The 12,172-nt window shown below is 43.8% G+C and overlaps 1 protein-coding gene across 1 annotated transcript; it reads left to right on the forward strand.

Moving 5' to 3' along the window:
* Positions 1-982: 982 nt before the first annotated feature.
* On the forward strand, positions 983-11,797 carry ABRA (actin binding Rho activating protein). The gene is made up of 2 exons (NM_001192234.2): positions 983-1,667; positions 10,812-11,797. The coding sequence occupies exons 1-2, from the start codon at positions 997-999 to the stop codon at positions 11,287-11,289; spliced, it is 1,149 nt and encodes a 382-aa protein (NP_001179163.1). The 5' UTR covers positions 983-996; the 3' UTR covers positions 11,290-11,797.
* Positions 11,798-12,172: the final 375 nt, after the last annotated feature.

The raw sequence follows: 12,172 nt of genomic DNA on the forward strand, positions 1-12,172 counted from the left end.
AGTCTTTGTTCTCAGAACTTAAAGCATGGCTTTTTCTGCATGAACCTAATGTTATGCCAAGGAAGTTTGTGTTATTAAAATCAAACAGCTGAGTGGGGCTTGCTTCTGATAACGTTCACTTACTTTGTCTTTAAATAGTCTTATTTAACAAAATATTTGAAAAGATTTGTTGTAATAGCAGTCTCTGAAGTTCATTGTGTGTATAGGTCTCAATTTAAAGATTTTTTAAAAAAATAATTGGACTAAAATTTTGCCTATTGTCTTGTGTATTAATACGACTTGTCTATAAAGTAATTCAAACTTGAAATTAGAATACTAGGCCCTTTTCTCCCCGCTTATCTGGGCCTCGGTTTTCTCATCTGGTAAATGGAGCTTGGATGAGATGACCTCTAAGGTCTACATCAAATAGAGCTGAAGGCAAAAGTAAAAGGCAGTCGGATGCCTTTGAGGAGTAGGATGAAGAGAAGCACAGGCTTTGCATCAGACATCCGGGTTCCAGTCTTAGGTATTATTAGCTATAGGAAGTTATGCGTCACTGTATTCAGCCATAAAATGGGACTAATTAAAGCTGTATCGAGCACTGCTGAGGTTTCAATGGAAATAAGCCTATTATGTTCCCAGTACAACTTGTGCACGTATTTTCTGCTCCTATAAATGGTCGGACCATATTTTAAGGTCAAGAAAAACTTAAGGCTGAGCACATGATCGGATCTAGTAGTTTCCACTCTGGCACTTGGAGAAGAAAGGGCAGGATCCTATCACTGTCCTTTACCAAGAGAGATGTCCCTCTGCTGTGATGAAACTAGAGCCATCAGGGTTTAAAAAAAGCGCACGGTCAGGGGGAAGGCACCCCATCTTGGCAAGAAGAGCTTAACATAGTTTCCAGTCACCAAACTCTCTTCCCACCCCACACCCCGCTTCTATTTAAATCCTGGGCCCTCCACCGGTCCACACTCATTTTAGCCAGTACCCAGGCTCTCAGCAGAGAAGGGTAGCATGGCTCCCGGGGAAAAGAAAAGGGGGGACGGGCCGGCCAAGAGTGCCCTCCGGAAGGTGCACACAGCCACCCTGGTTATCACCTTGGCCCGAGGCTGGCAGCAGTGGGCCAATGAAAACAGCATCAGGCAGGCCCAGGAGCCTGCAGGCTGGATGCCAGGGGGCACCCAGGACCCAGCCGATGCTTCTGGACCAGCAATAGACGCCCCCAGCCGCTGGAAAGCTCAGAGGGCCCCAAAGCCTTCCTCCCCGAAGCCGGAGGGCTGTGGAGAAGATGGACGCGGCTCAGAGGAAGCCAGCGCGGTTTCTCCTATCAAAAGGAAAGAGGTGACCAAAACGGTGGTCAGCAAGGCTTACGAGAGAGGAGGGGACCTGGGCCACCTCAGCCACCGGTACGAGCAGGATGGCGACCAGCCGGAGACCAGGCAGCCAGAGAGCGATGTTGACAGACTCCTCCGCAGCCGCGGCTCCCCAACGCTGAGGAGAAAGTGTGCCAAGCTGGTGACCGAGCTGACCAGAGGCTGGAAGGCGATGGAGCAGGAGGAGCCCAAGTGCAGGAGCGACAGTGTGGACACAGAGGACAGCGGCTACGGAGGCGAGACGGACGAGAGGCCGGAGCCGGATGGAGAGCAGGTGGCCGTGGCCAGGATCAGACGCCCCCTGCCCTCCCAGTAAGTGAACGCGTCTCTCAGCGCCTCACCCCGCCTGCCGCGTGCCCCGAGCAGCTGAGGGGTGCCAGAGAGCAGGGGAGCCCTGCCCGAGTAAGGGGGGGACTCGCCGACAGGGCTGGCAGCCAGGGCTGGGCGAAGGCTCACCCCTGGGCTAAGAGGACAGTGCCCGGCTCAGTCATGGACCTCCAGGTCAAGGGCTTGCCCCCTTTGGTTTCTCCTCTCTGTTCTGAACCCTCAAGGTTTAGCCACAACAAAGATGAAGCCACCAGAGATAGGTGTCTGCTACGGGTTAATGTTTGAAGTCAGTTCTATAATGAGTAAGGATTGGCTTATTTTTTCTGCAGAAAAAAATATTTCCTGGTAGACTGAGGGGAGAGACCTTTCCCTTGTCTCAAATCAGTGTATGTAATATTATCAAGAGACACATCTACCCAAATAGTGCCCATGGAACACAGACTTCTGTGAGCCTGGACACAGGTGGGAGGCTGCTGTCTGACTGGAGAACAACCTCTGAAGTAAGACAGGCCCAAGTTCAAATCCCATCTCTGCCCTGGCTATAGATAATGATACTGTGGTACACTTGAAAGTTGCTAAGAGAATAGCTCTTAAATGTTCTCATCACTCACACACACACACAGACACACACACACACACACAAAATAGCCAGTTATTCTTCTCCAAACCCTCCTTTGTAAAATGATGGCAACAATAAATTCTGCTGTTTTGAGAGAAGTAGATGAGATTAAAGCTGCCAAGAACTTAGCACAGTGCCTGCTCCTAAGCTCACTATATGGAAGTTATTAGTCCTCATAGAGAGCTTATTATTTAGCAATTCTTCAAACTTTCAGAAAGCTTTTTCCATTTATAAACAAAGGCAGAATGTTATTAACGCTAGGTAATTAAAATATCACTATGCTTGTGTGCTGTGTATGTGTGATAAGTTGCTTCAGTCGTGTCCACCTCTTTGTGACCCCATGAACTGTAGCCCACCAGGCTCCTCTGTCCATGGGATTCTCCAGGCAACAGTACTGGAGTGGGTTGCCACACCCTCCTCCAGGAGATCTTTTCCACCTAGGGATCAAATCTGAGTCTATGTCTACTGCATTTGCAGGCGGGTTTTTTACCACCAGCGCCACCTGGGAAGCACAATCCTAAAGCAGTTAAATGCATACACACATACCAACACATGGACTCGGACTGATACATTAATACATATATTGTGACAAGAAATACATGCTTTATTTCAAGACAGTAACTCTCCCTCCACAGAACAGAAAGTCAGGATTTCTCACTCTACAACCACAGGATATCAGAATATGGGGGAAGTCTCAGATGTGGTGAAATGCTTACAAGCTGACTCCCTCTGGGAACAGTTATATGTGAAGGTGTGCTTTTCAACTTTTATGGAACAATCAGTAAAGAACAAAATTGGGAACCTTATTTGACAAAAAGTTGCCTTACAGTTTGAGACCTTAAAAATGTTTTGAAAGAATGAGCACTATTATGGGCTTCCCAGAGAGCTTCTCAGGTGGCACAGTGGTAAAGAATCTGCCTGCAAACGCAGGAGGCTTGGGTTTGATCCTTGGGTCAGGAAGATCCCCTGGAGGAGGGCATGGCAACCCGCTCCAGTACTCTTGCCTGGAAAATCGCATGGACAGAGGAACCGGGTGGGCTACAGTCCAGAGGGTTGCACAGAGTCAGACACAACTGAGTGACTAACACATACACATATAGGTGTTTTACCTGCTTTGTCCTCTGAACTCTCACAATAAGGTTGGTAATATCTCATTTTAGGGATGAAGCTCAGAGGGAAAGTTCACTCAGCAAGTTAGTGACCTGAGACATGCATGCCCATCTCCAAATGTCACGCTTTGAAACCAGACATGAAGCTACTTCTCACTCAGCGCCTTGAGGATACACTCAGAGATCTGGATTTGTGTTCTACTTACATTCACATAGGAATTCATAACCAGAAATCACTATTCTGCCAGGTCATATGGAACCATAGTCTAAATTTTAGCCTCATGGATTTAGGAGGTATGCATGCTAGAAAATGAAATAATAGAACCCAACAGAGTAAAAACCGAGGGTAGCACAAAGAAGATATTCCTGTCAGCATCTTTTGAATTGGCCGAGGGCAGGGAGATGACAGCTGGGACCAGTCTCTGACACATGTCCTCTCTTTTGGCACCTAAGAATTGTTCATATGTTTATTTATTTAATCCTCACAACATTCTCTCAGGGTAGGCATAATCATTATCTTCACTGGATAGATGGGAACACGAGACAAAGAAATATTAAGCAATTTGTATAGGATTGTACTGTCCATGGGATTCAAACCCAGGCACTCTGGATCCAGAGCCCACCTTATTGACCACTACTCTAAACTGTCTCACCTGAAAGTGGGAACGTGCATACTAGGCCCTTCTCATGGTTCCCCAAAACACGCCTTCTCTGTGTGCTAGAGCAGGACATAGGCTTTGAATGAGAGACAATTAGATTTGGAATACTGGTTACCTGGGAAAATCCTAAAGTTTCTTCATTCTCACCAAAAAAAAAAAAAAAGCTGTGATAATCCATAGAGTCATTTTGGTATCAATCATGTAAAGTGATGGGCACAGAGTTGTGCTCTGTATAATACAAGGGGCCAGCCCTGGTCATCCCAACACTGCACGATACTAGGAGACTGGCTGTCAGGGTTGGGGAAGGGAATAGGGCTTCCCTTGCGGCTCAGTCAGTAAAGATTCTGCCTGCAATGCAGGAGACCCGGGTTCCATCCCTGGGCTGGGAAGATCCCCTGGAGGAGGAAATGGCAAACCACTCCAGGATTCTTGCCTGGAGAATCCCATGGACAGAGGAGCCTGCCTGGCTGCAGTCCATGGGGTCACATGACTGCAGTTGGACATGACTGAGTGACTAAACCTACGTACCTACCTATGGGAGTGAAATCCCTCCCTTGCTTCTTGGGTTCCTTTCCCTCAGTCTTAGAGCACGCAGGGTACTGGAATGTTGCCCACAGCAATAGCAGCTCTGAATGTCAGCCAATGTGAGCGATGCTCAGAAAGCTACAGCGGAAGCCTAATGGGGCTTTTTACCTCATGGGGTTCTCACATACTGCTGCAGACATAAATGTGGCATCCCTGACTAGGCCTATATGAGAGGGGGTTTGTTCACTTATTTTTAATTCTAAGCACCATTCTTTCCCCATATCCACTAATAGGGAGAAAATGATGTGTCATGGATATTTAAGCAGAAAGAGAGTTTTCTGGGTGGTTCTACGGATAACAGAGACAAACAATTCAGGTTCGATAAAAAGTAGAAATATTCCTTACCAAAAGAAGTTTACTAACTGGGGCTTTACTATGAAAATGAGTTCCATTTTATGCTTTGTTTTTAAAAGTCTTTTGACTGCATAGCTATGTGACTTGTTTGGTCCAGGTCCTTCAGACAAAGCAACTTTTATCTGTCCCGCATTACAGTAATGGTGCAATATTACACAATGTGTTACATACAGTAATGGCACAATATTAAAATGAGTCATGCATCCACCCTCTCCTCCAAGGTCTGTTCAGTAAAAATGAAATGGTTGAGCATGAGGGGGTGTTTTATAGAAGAGGGAACTGAACACAGAAATGTATCCACGTCATAGAGCCAGTAAGTGATGCCCTCGGGAAGTGATGCCAGAGCTTGTGTTCTTCCCAACCCAGGGATCGAGCCCAGGTCTCCCGCCTTGCATGCAGATTCTCTACCATCTGAGCCACCAGGGAAGAATGACTTTACAGCTTGTGTTCTTAACCACTGGGTTAGACTCATCTCTCAGCAGGGAACAGACTCAACGAATCAAATGGAGATCCAAGCATCACCTCCATTGTGGAATCCCAGGAAAACTCCCAAAGTGTAATGTTTTGGTGCAACTTTTTTTAAAGGTATTTGCTAGAAACAAAGGGGAAAGTATGGCCTTCTAGTATTTGCCCCAGTTCTAGAGCTTGGAACCCTTCCATGGACTCAGGACGGTTACCAGTCTGCAAGGAGCAGAGCAGCACAGGCCTGGTTCCCACACCTGGCTGATAACAGAACGTAGAGCACAGTTGTGAATGCACAGTCACTCTGCTTCTGATAAATGTGACCCTGTGGAGGTCACGCTCCCATTAACCAAACTTGCAATATACTTCCTGTAAGAAGACTAAGCACATGAGTGTGCACAGGAGCAGCTTCTCCCTAGAACTTCCCCGAGACATCGGAAATGTGGCAGAAGTTCTTGGCTTTACTGACAGAGAAGCGTTTTAGCTTAAGATATGAACACGGTGCCAGTCTTTCAATATTGCTTTGCTTTCTATGAATTTATACTAGGTCATCTTTCTAAAGCTCAATCTGAACTATCATTCATATTTTACTTGAAAATTTAAAAAACAGGATAAGCTGCTATATTGATTCCTACATTCATTGAACAGGGAGATGCTCAGAGTCTGAGACTTACTAATCCTGATTTAAACCTGATCCTTTCAGACTTTTTAAAAATTGAAAATATGAAAGTAATACCAAACATGTACAAGACAGATAAAATTAAATACTCATTAAGGTATATTTCCTTCTAGTAATTTTTAAGCAACCCAATTTTCTAGTTCTTGCTTAAAGGACCAATTTTTTCACTTTCCTTCTCTCCTATTATTGGGAATTATGGTTTGACTATATAACAAATGGACATTAAAACTTAGAAGATGCTCTTTTAGATGTTTCTCTTCTTCATAGCATCATTACCTCACCAAACCCGACCCTTATCCAAATGACATAGAATTTCAACACTCAGGGAATTTAAGTTCCTAGTAAAAAGAAAAATATATATATCATCAAAGAATGAGGCCCATATAATATACAGTTTATGAAAATTTTATCTGGATACTAATTTGAATATTTTTCAATTCTGTGCTTTCTCTAAGTTATAAAATCAATACAGTTGACTCTTACAACATAGGTTTGAGCTGTGTGAGTCCACTTATAAGTGGATTTTTTTTTTCAATAAATGCTTACTGGGAGAAGGCAATGGCACCCCACTCCAGTACTCTTGTCTGGAAAATCCCATGGATGGAGGAGCCTGGTAGGCTGCAGTCCATGGGGTTGCTAAGAGTCGGACAGGACTGAAGCGACTTAGCAGCAGCAGCAGCAAATGCTTACTAGAGTATTGCTCAACCTGTGCTGGTTAACCACTGGGTTAGACTCATCTCTCAGCAGAGAACAGACTCAACGAATCAAATGGAGATCCAAGCATCCATGAATCCATGAATCCATGAATGTGGAAACATGGATACAGTGTAACTGTAGAACTTGAAAGTCGCTCAGTCATGTCCCGACTCTTTGTGACCCCATGGACCATATATATAGTACACGGAATTCTCCAGGACAGAATACTGGAGTGGGTAGCCATTTCCTTCTCCAGGGGATCTTCCCAACCCAGGGATGGAACCCAGGTCTCCTGATTGCAGGCAGATTCTTTACCAGCTGAGCCACTAGGGAAGCAACTGTAGAGTTATACTCAAGTTTTCAAGTGCCTGAAGTATCCGAGTCCCCCGCCCCCATACATAATTCCCCCGAACAAGTGGATGCAGATCCTGTAGTACGGCAGTGTGTGCGTATGCTCAGGTGCTTGGTTCGTGTCCAACTCTTTGCGACTCTATGGACTGTAGCCCGCCAGGCTCCTTTGTCCATGGGAGGAGAAGCAAGAGTGGGTTGCCATGCCATCCTCCAGGGAATCTTCCCAAACGGAACTTACGTCTCTCCTCTCCTGCATTGGCAGGCAGCTTCTTAACCACTAGTGCCACCTGGAAGCCCAGTACTGTAGTATTTACTATGAAAAAGTGTCCACATAGAAGTGGACCCATGGAGTTCAAACCTGTGTTGTTCAAGGGTCAACTGTAATACCAGCAGAAAGAATTTTGAAAAAAAAATTTAAAAGAAAACCAACTATCTCTAGACGAACAATTTCAGTTATGCACGTACTCTTGATTTCCTCAACCTGGTGCATATATACATTTTACATAGTTAAAATTGGAGCATGTGCTCAAATTTGTTTTATTCTGTTTATTTTTATGAATGTCTTTTAGTGATTATTCACCATGCTTTTTCATTACTGAATATTCAGTACTTAAAAGAGTGTCTGGGACTTCCCTGGTTGTCCAGTGGTTAAGAATCCACCTGCCAATGCAGGGGACACGGGTTTGATCCCTGGTCCAGGAAGATTTCACGTGCTGTGGGGCAACTGAGCCCGTGCTCCACAACTACTGGAGCCCGTGCACCCTGGAGCCTGTGCTCCACAGCGAGAGATGCCACCACAATAGGCCCACGCACCGCAACTGGAGAGTAGCCCCGCTAGAGAAAATACTCGCATAACAACAAAGACCCAGCAAAGCCACAGAAATATAAATTAATTTTGAAAAAAGTGTGTCTGGTACACAATAGGTGTCATACATAATTTAATAAAGGATGGAAGGGATGTCAAAGTGCCCAGAAATTCCTTAAAGGGAGGACGTATTATGTTCTATACTATAGGACAGACCGCAGTTGGGGCTCAGCAGACAAAAAGCATGAGTTAGTGAATCATGCTGTTCTTTTCACTGTCTTCTGAGATGTTCAAGTCTCTTCTCCAGCAAGCTGTTCCAGCCTCAAGTTTGATATGAGGTTTGGGTTCTGCCAGGATGACACTGGGCTTGTTATCGAAGGCTGTGTCTGCCATGGATTGCCGTCATTGCAAGGGGACTAGGCATTTACTCTCGTCTGATCATGAGATCTAGCAGCCCATACTCTGGGCAGCTGAACAGGGACAGTCTGTGGAGACGCAGATGAAGACAAGGACCAGCAGGGCTGAGGAAAATGCGTTTCACTTCAGGGCAGTGTAGTTCCTAGCACTTGTCCATACATACGTGTGTGCATAGTTGCTCAGTCATGTCTGGCTGTTTGCAACTCCATGGGCTGTAGCCTGCCAGGCTCCTCTGTCAGGGGGATTTCTCAGGCAACAATACTAGAGTGTATTGCCATTTCCTCCTCCAGGAGATCTTCCCCACCCAGGGATGGAACCCTGTCTCCTGCAGCTCCTGCATTGGCTAGCAGAAACTTTACTACTGAGCCACCTGGGAAGCCCTTCCATACATACGTGATTTTTTTTAAAGTTGTAATAATTGTGTAAAGTTTTCGGATGCTGATTTTTCCCAATTGACTTAATCATATACTTTTGTCCATGTGTTTACAAAGAATAGTAGTGTTATCTGTAGCAGTGTGCTCCTGGTTTCAATTCTGTTATGACACTGAAACAATGCAGCAAGCTAGGGACACAAAGCATGGGAATTAATGAAAGTTCGCCACCTAGTGGCTGTCGGTCCTCTTCGAAAAATAATACATGTATGCCTCCCTACCCATATCTGTTAGTTTCCTGCATTTGATTGATCAGATTTTAGGAAATCAATTTGGATGGTGAGGAACACCCGCATCTGTCTTGTTCCTGGGTTTTGACCAGCAAATTATGCGAGTTCAGGGAAGGGTTATTGAACTCATGCATGCCATTCACATGTGTGTGTGTGTGCTTACTCATTCAGTCATGTCCAACTCTTTGCGACCCCATGGACTGTAGCCACATAAGCAATTTCAGCTCTACCCTACATCTCCAATTCCAAAGCTTCCAGTCATGAAGCCACTTGGTGTTGGGGAGAAGGATGGGTGAGTCACTTGTGGGGATGAGGAATATAGATTTCTGACTTTTATATAGTCCAAGAGTTCATGCTTTACTTATAAGATTGGAGCTAGAGAGATGACAGGAATGTCTGTTAAAGACAAACTTTGCTGTTTTAAAATTAGGTCTACACTCGCCAATGATGGTTTTTAATAAGAAATGCATTCCAGGCTGCAATGGCAGACCCACACATTTGAGAAAACTCATCCACTTATTACACACTGCCCTGGCAGGCTGAGCGGCGCCATCACGTAGCAGAGAGAGCATGGTCTTTGGCCTCAGACATTTGGGGTCTGAATCCCACATCTTCCGCTGGGCTGGGGCAGCATTTCACAGTAGTTATACACAGGCTCTGGAGCTGGCTTTACTTTGGTTCGAGTCCCAGCTCCATCATTTAACAACTTTGTGACTGTAAGTTACCTAACCCTTCTGCCCTCACTTTGCTCATCTGTGAAATGAGATTAATGGTACCTATCTCATAAGATGGTTGTGGAAATATTAGTAGAAAGTGTTTAGAAGAATGTCAGCACATAGTATTCAATAAATGTTACTACTGTTAGCTAGTGTCTCCTATTTATACAACTAGATATTTCAAAATTTGTGGATCATAGATATGAACATAAATATGCTTCATTAAAAATACGTATTTAAAAATCTATACATGGCAAAGGTGGCAGCAAGGGAGACACAGACATAAAGAATAGACTTTTGGAAACAGTGGGAGGACGAGAGGGTGGGATTACTTGAGAGAACAGCACTGAAACATATATATCAACACATGTAAAGTAGATAGCCAATGGGAATTTGCTGTATGACAGCGGTGCCCTGTGACAACCTGGAGGGATGGGGGTGGGGAGGGATGTGGGAGGAGGTCCAGGAGGGAGGGGCCACATGTATGTCTATGGCTTCATGTTGATGTGTGGCAAAAACCATCACAATATTGTAATTATCCTCCAATTCAAATAAATAATTTAAAAATCTACACGAGTGAATAGTATAAGTATGTGGCTGATAAAAACCTTATTTTGGGCAAATAACTTTTTTGAAGTCGTGTATAAAGTGGATTCCCTTAACCCACTGATATGATTCCAGTTCTAAATGTTACTAACATGCAAGTTTGAGCTACACATATTTGCCTTACCTTTGTGTAAGGAAGTTTTTCCTTGAAATAGAGTTTAATATCATTTTATGGGGCTTAAAACATTATTGTTACTCACAGAGAAAATAATCTAGGACCTATCTCAAACTCAGAACAATTGTGGCATCATCCATGACTTTCCTTCTTCCATCTCTTATTTTTTTGAATTATATCTTTTATAATGAAAAATTTATAGACTTACATTAAGATGCATATATGTAAGAAGTACAAGTAGAAAGCAACCCTTGCTAAATTATGAATATCTTGATTTTTTTTCCCTCTCTTTTAGGGCAAACAGATTCACAGAGAAGCTCAACTGCAAAGCCCAGAGGAAATACAGTCAAGTGGGCAATCTGAAAGGGAGATGGCAACAATGGGCTGATGAACATATCCAATCCCAGAAGCTCAATCCCTTCAGTGAAGAGTTTGATTATGAGTTGGCCATGTCTACCCGCCTGCACAAAGGAGACGAAGGCTACGGCCGCCCCAAGGAAGGAACCAAAACTGCCGAACGGGCCAAGAGAGCCGAGGAACACATCTACAGAGAAATCCTGGACATGTGTTTCATCATCCGCTCGATGGCTCGCCACAGACGGGATGGCAAGATCCAGGTTACCTTTGGGGATCTCTTTGACAGATATGTCCGTATTTCAGATAAAGTCGTGGGCATTCTCATGCGTGCCAGGAAACATGGACTGGTCGACTTTGAAGGAGAGATGTTATGGCAAGGCCGGGATGACCATGTTGTGATTACTCTACTCAAGTGAACTTTCAATCACACAAACCAAACTTGACCCACTCTTGTCTTAATGCTAAATGCTAACGTAGTGAGAAAGTAAAATGCAAACTGCTCTGTAATAAGTTACTATTAAACAATTTTTTTACATAAATAACTTTTGAGCACCCTATTTCTGAGGGAGTTTGAAGACAGAGGAAGCATACACAAAGCATTTCAGAAAGCACACTGAGGATTATTTGTGCACAATAAGTATTTAAAATTCCACTTGCCCTTTGGGCAAAGATATTTGGCTCTTCTTTGCAAAGTTGCTATAGATATTAATGTAAATAATTATACCTAAGATGAATTCAGGTAAATATCAGCAAACCATACTATGATATGTCATTGTTTAGGAACGAAAAACCATTCCATTAATTTTGGCAAAACTAAACTTAAAATTTTCTAGCCTGACTTTGTTCTATTATTTTTATGATAGCATCACTTACAAAATAAGCACATAAATAAAAAGTTGTATTCAAATAAGACACTGAAATTGATGAAATTGCTCCGTGGTCTTTGAATTTAATAGGTTTCCAACAGAAGTTAGCCATCCTTCTCTGATGTGATTTGGGCAAATCATATGAAAACAGGCATCGCTGGTGGTCATAGAGCCAGCAGAGAAAGCAATTCTGTTCACCTTCTCTATGATAAAGCAGAGGTGAGAGATTTAGATTTCTCTGCCTTTGCAGGACTGCTTGGGGAAGTTTATTTTTTTCTCAAAAACCTTAATGAGTCATGCTGTCTACATTTACCTCAATACACATCAAAGTAGAAAAACAGAAAACGCTACAATGAACTGGAATGTTGAGTGTAGAAGAATCTGAGTCATGCCTAGATCAGAAACAAACTTTCATCAAGTCATTTTACTGTTT

This window comes from Bos taurus, chromosome 14, assembly GCF_002263795.3.
Source record: "Bos taurus isolate L1 Dominette 01449 registration number 42190680 breed Hereford chromosome 14, ARS-UCD2.0, whole genome shotgun sequence".
Taxonomy (NCBI): Eukaryota; Metazoa; Chordata; class Mammalia; order Artiodactyla; family Bovidae; genus Bos; species Bos taurus.

What these genes read in the sequence shown, in the direction of transcription:
- ABRA (NM_001192234.2), top strand. Translation starts at nt 997, where the DNA reads ATGGCTCCCGGGGAAAAGAAAAGGGGGGACGGGCCGGCCAAGAGTGCC. An exon ending in AGACGCCCCCTGCCCTCCCA is followed by an intron (nt 1,668 to 10,811) that starts GTAAGTGAACGC and finishes CCTCTCTTTTAG; the next exon opens with GGCAAACAGATTCACAGAGA.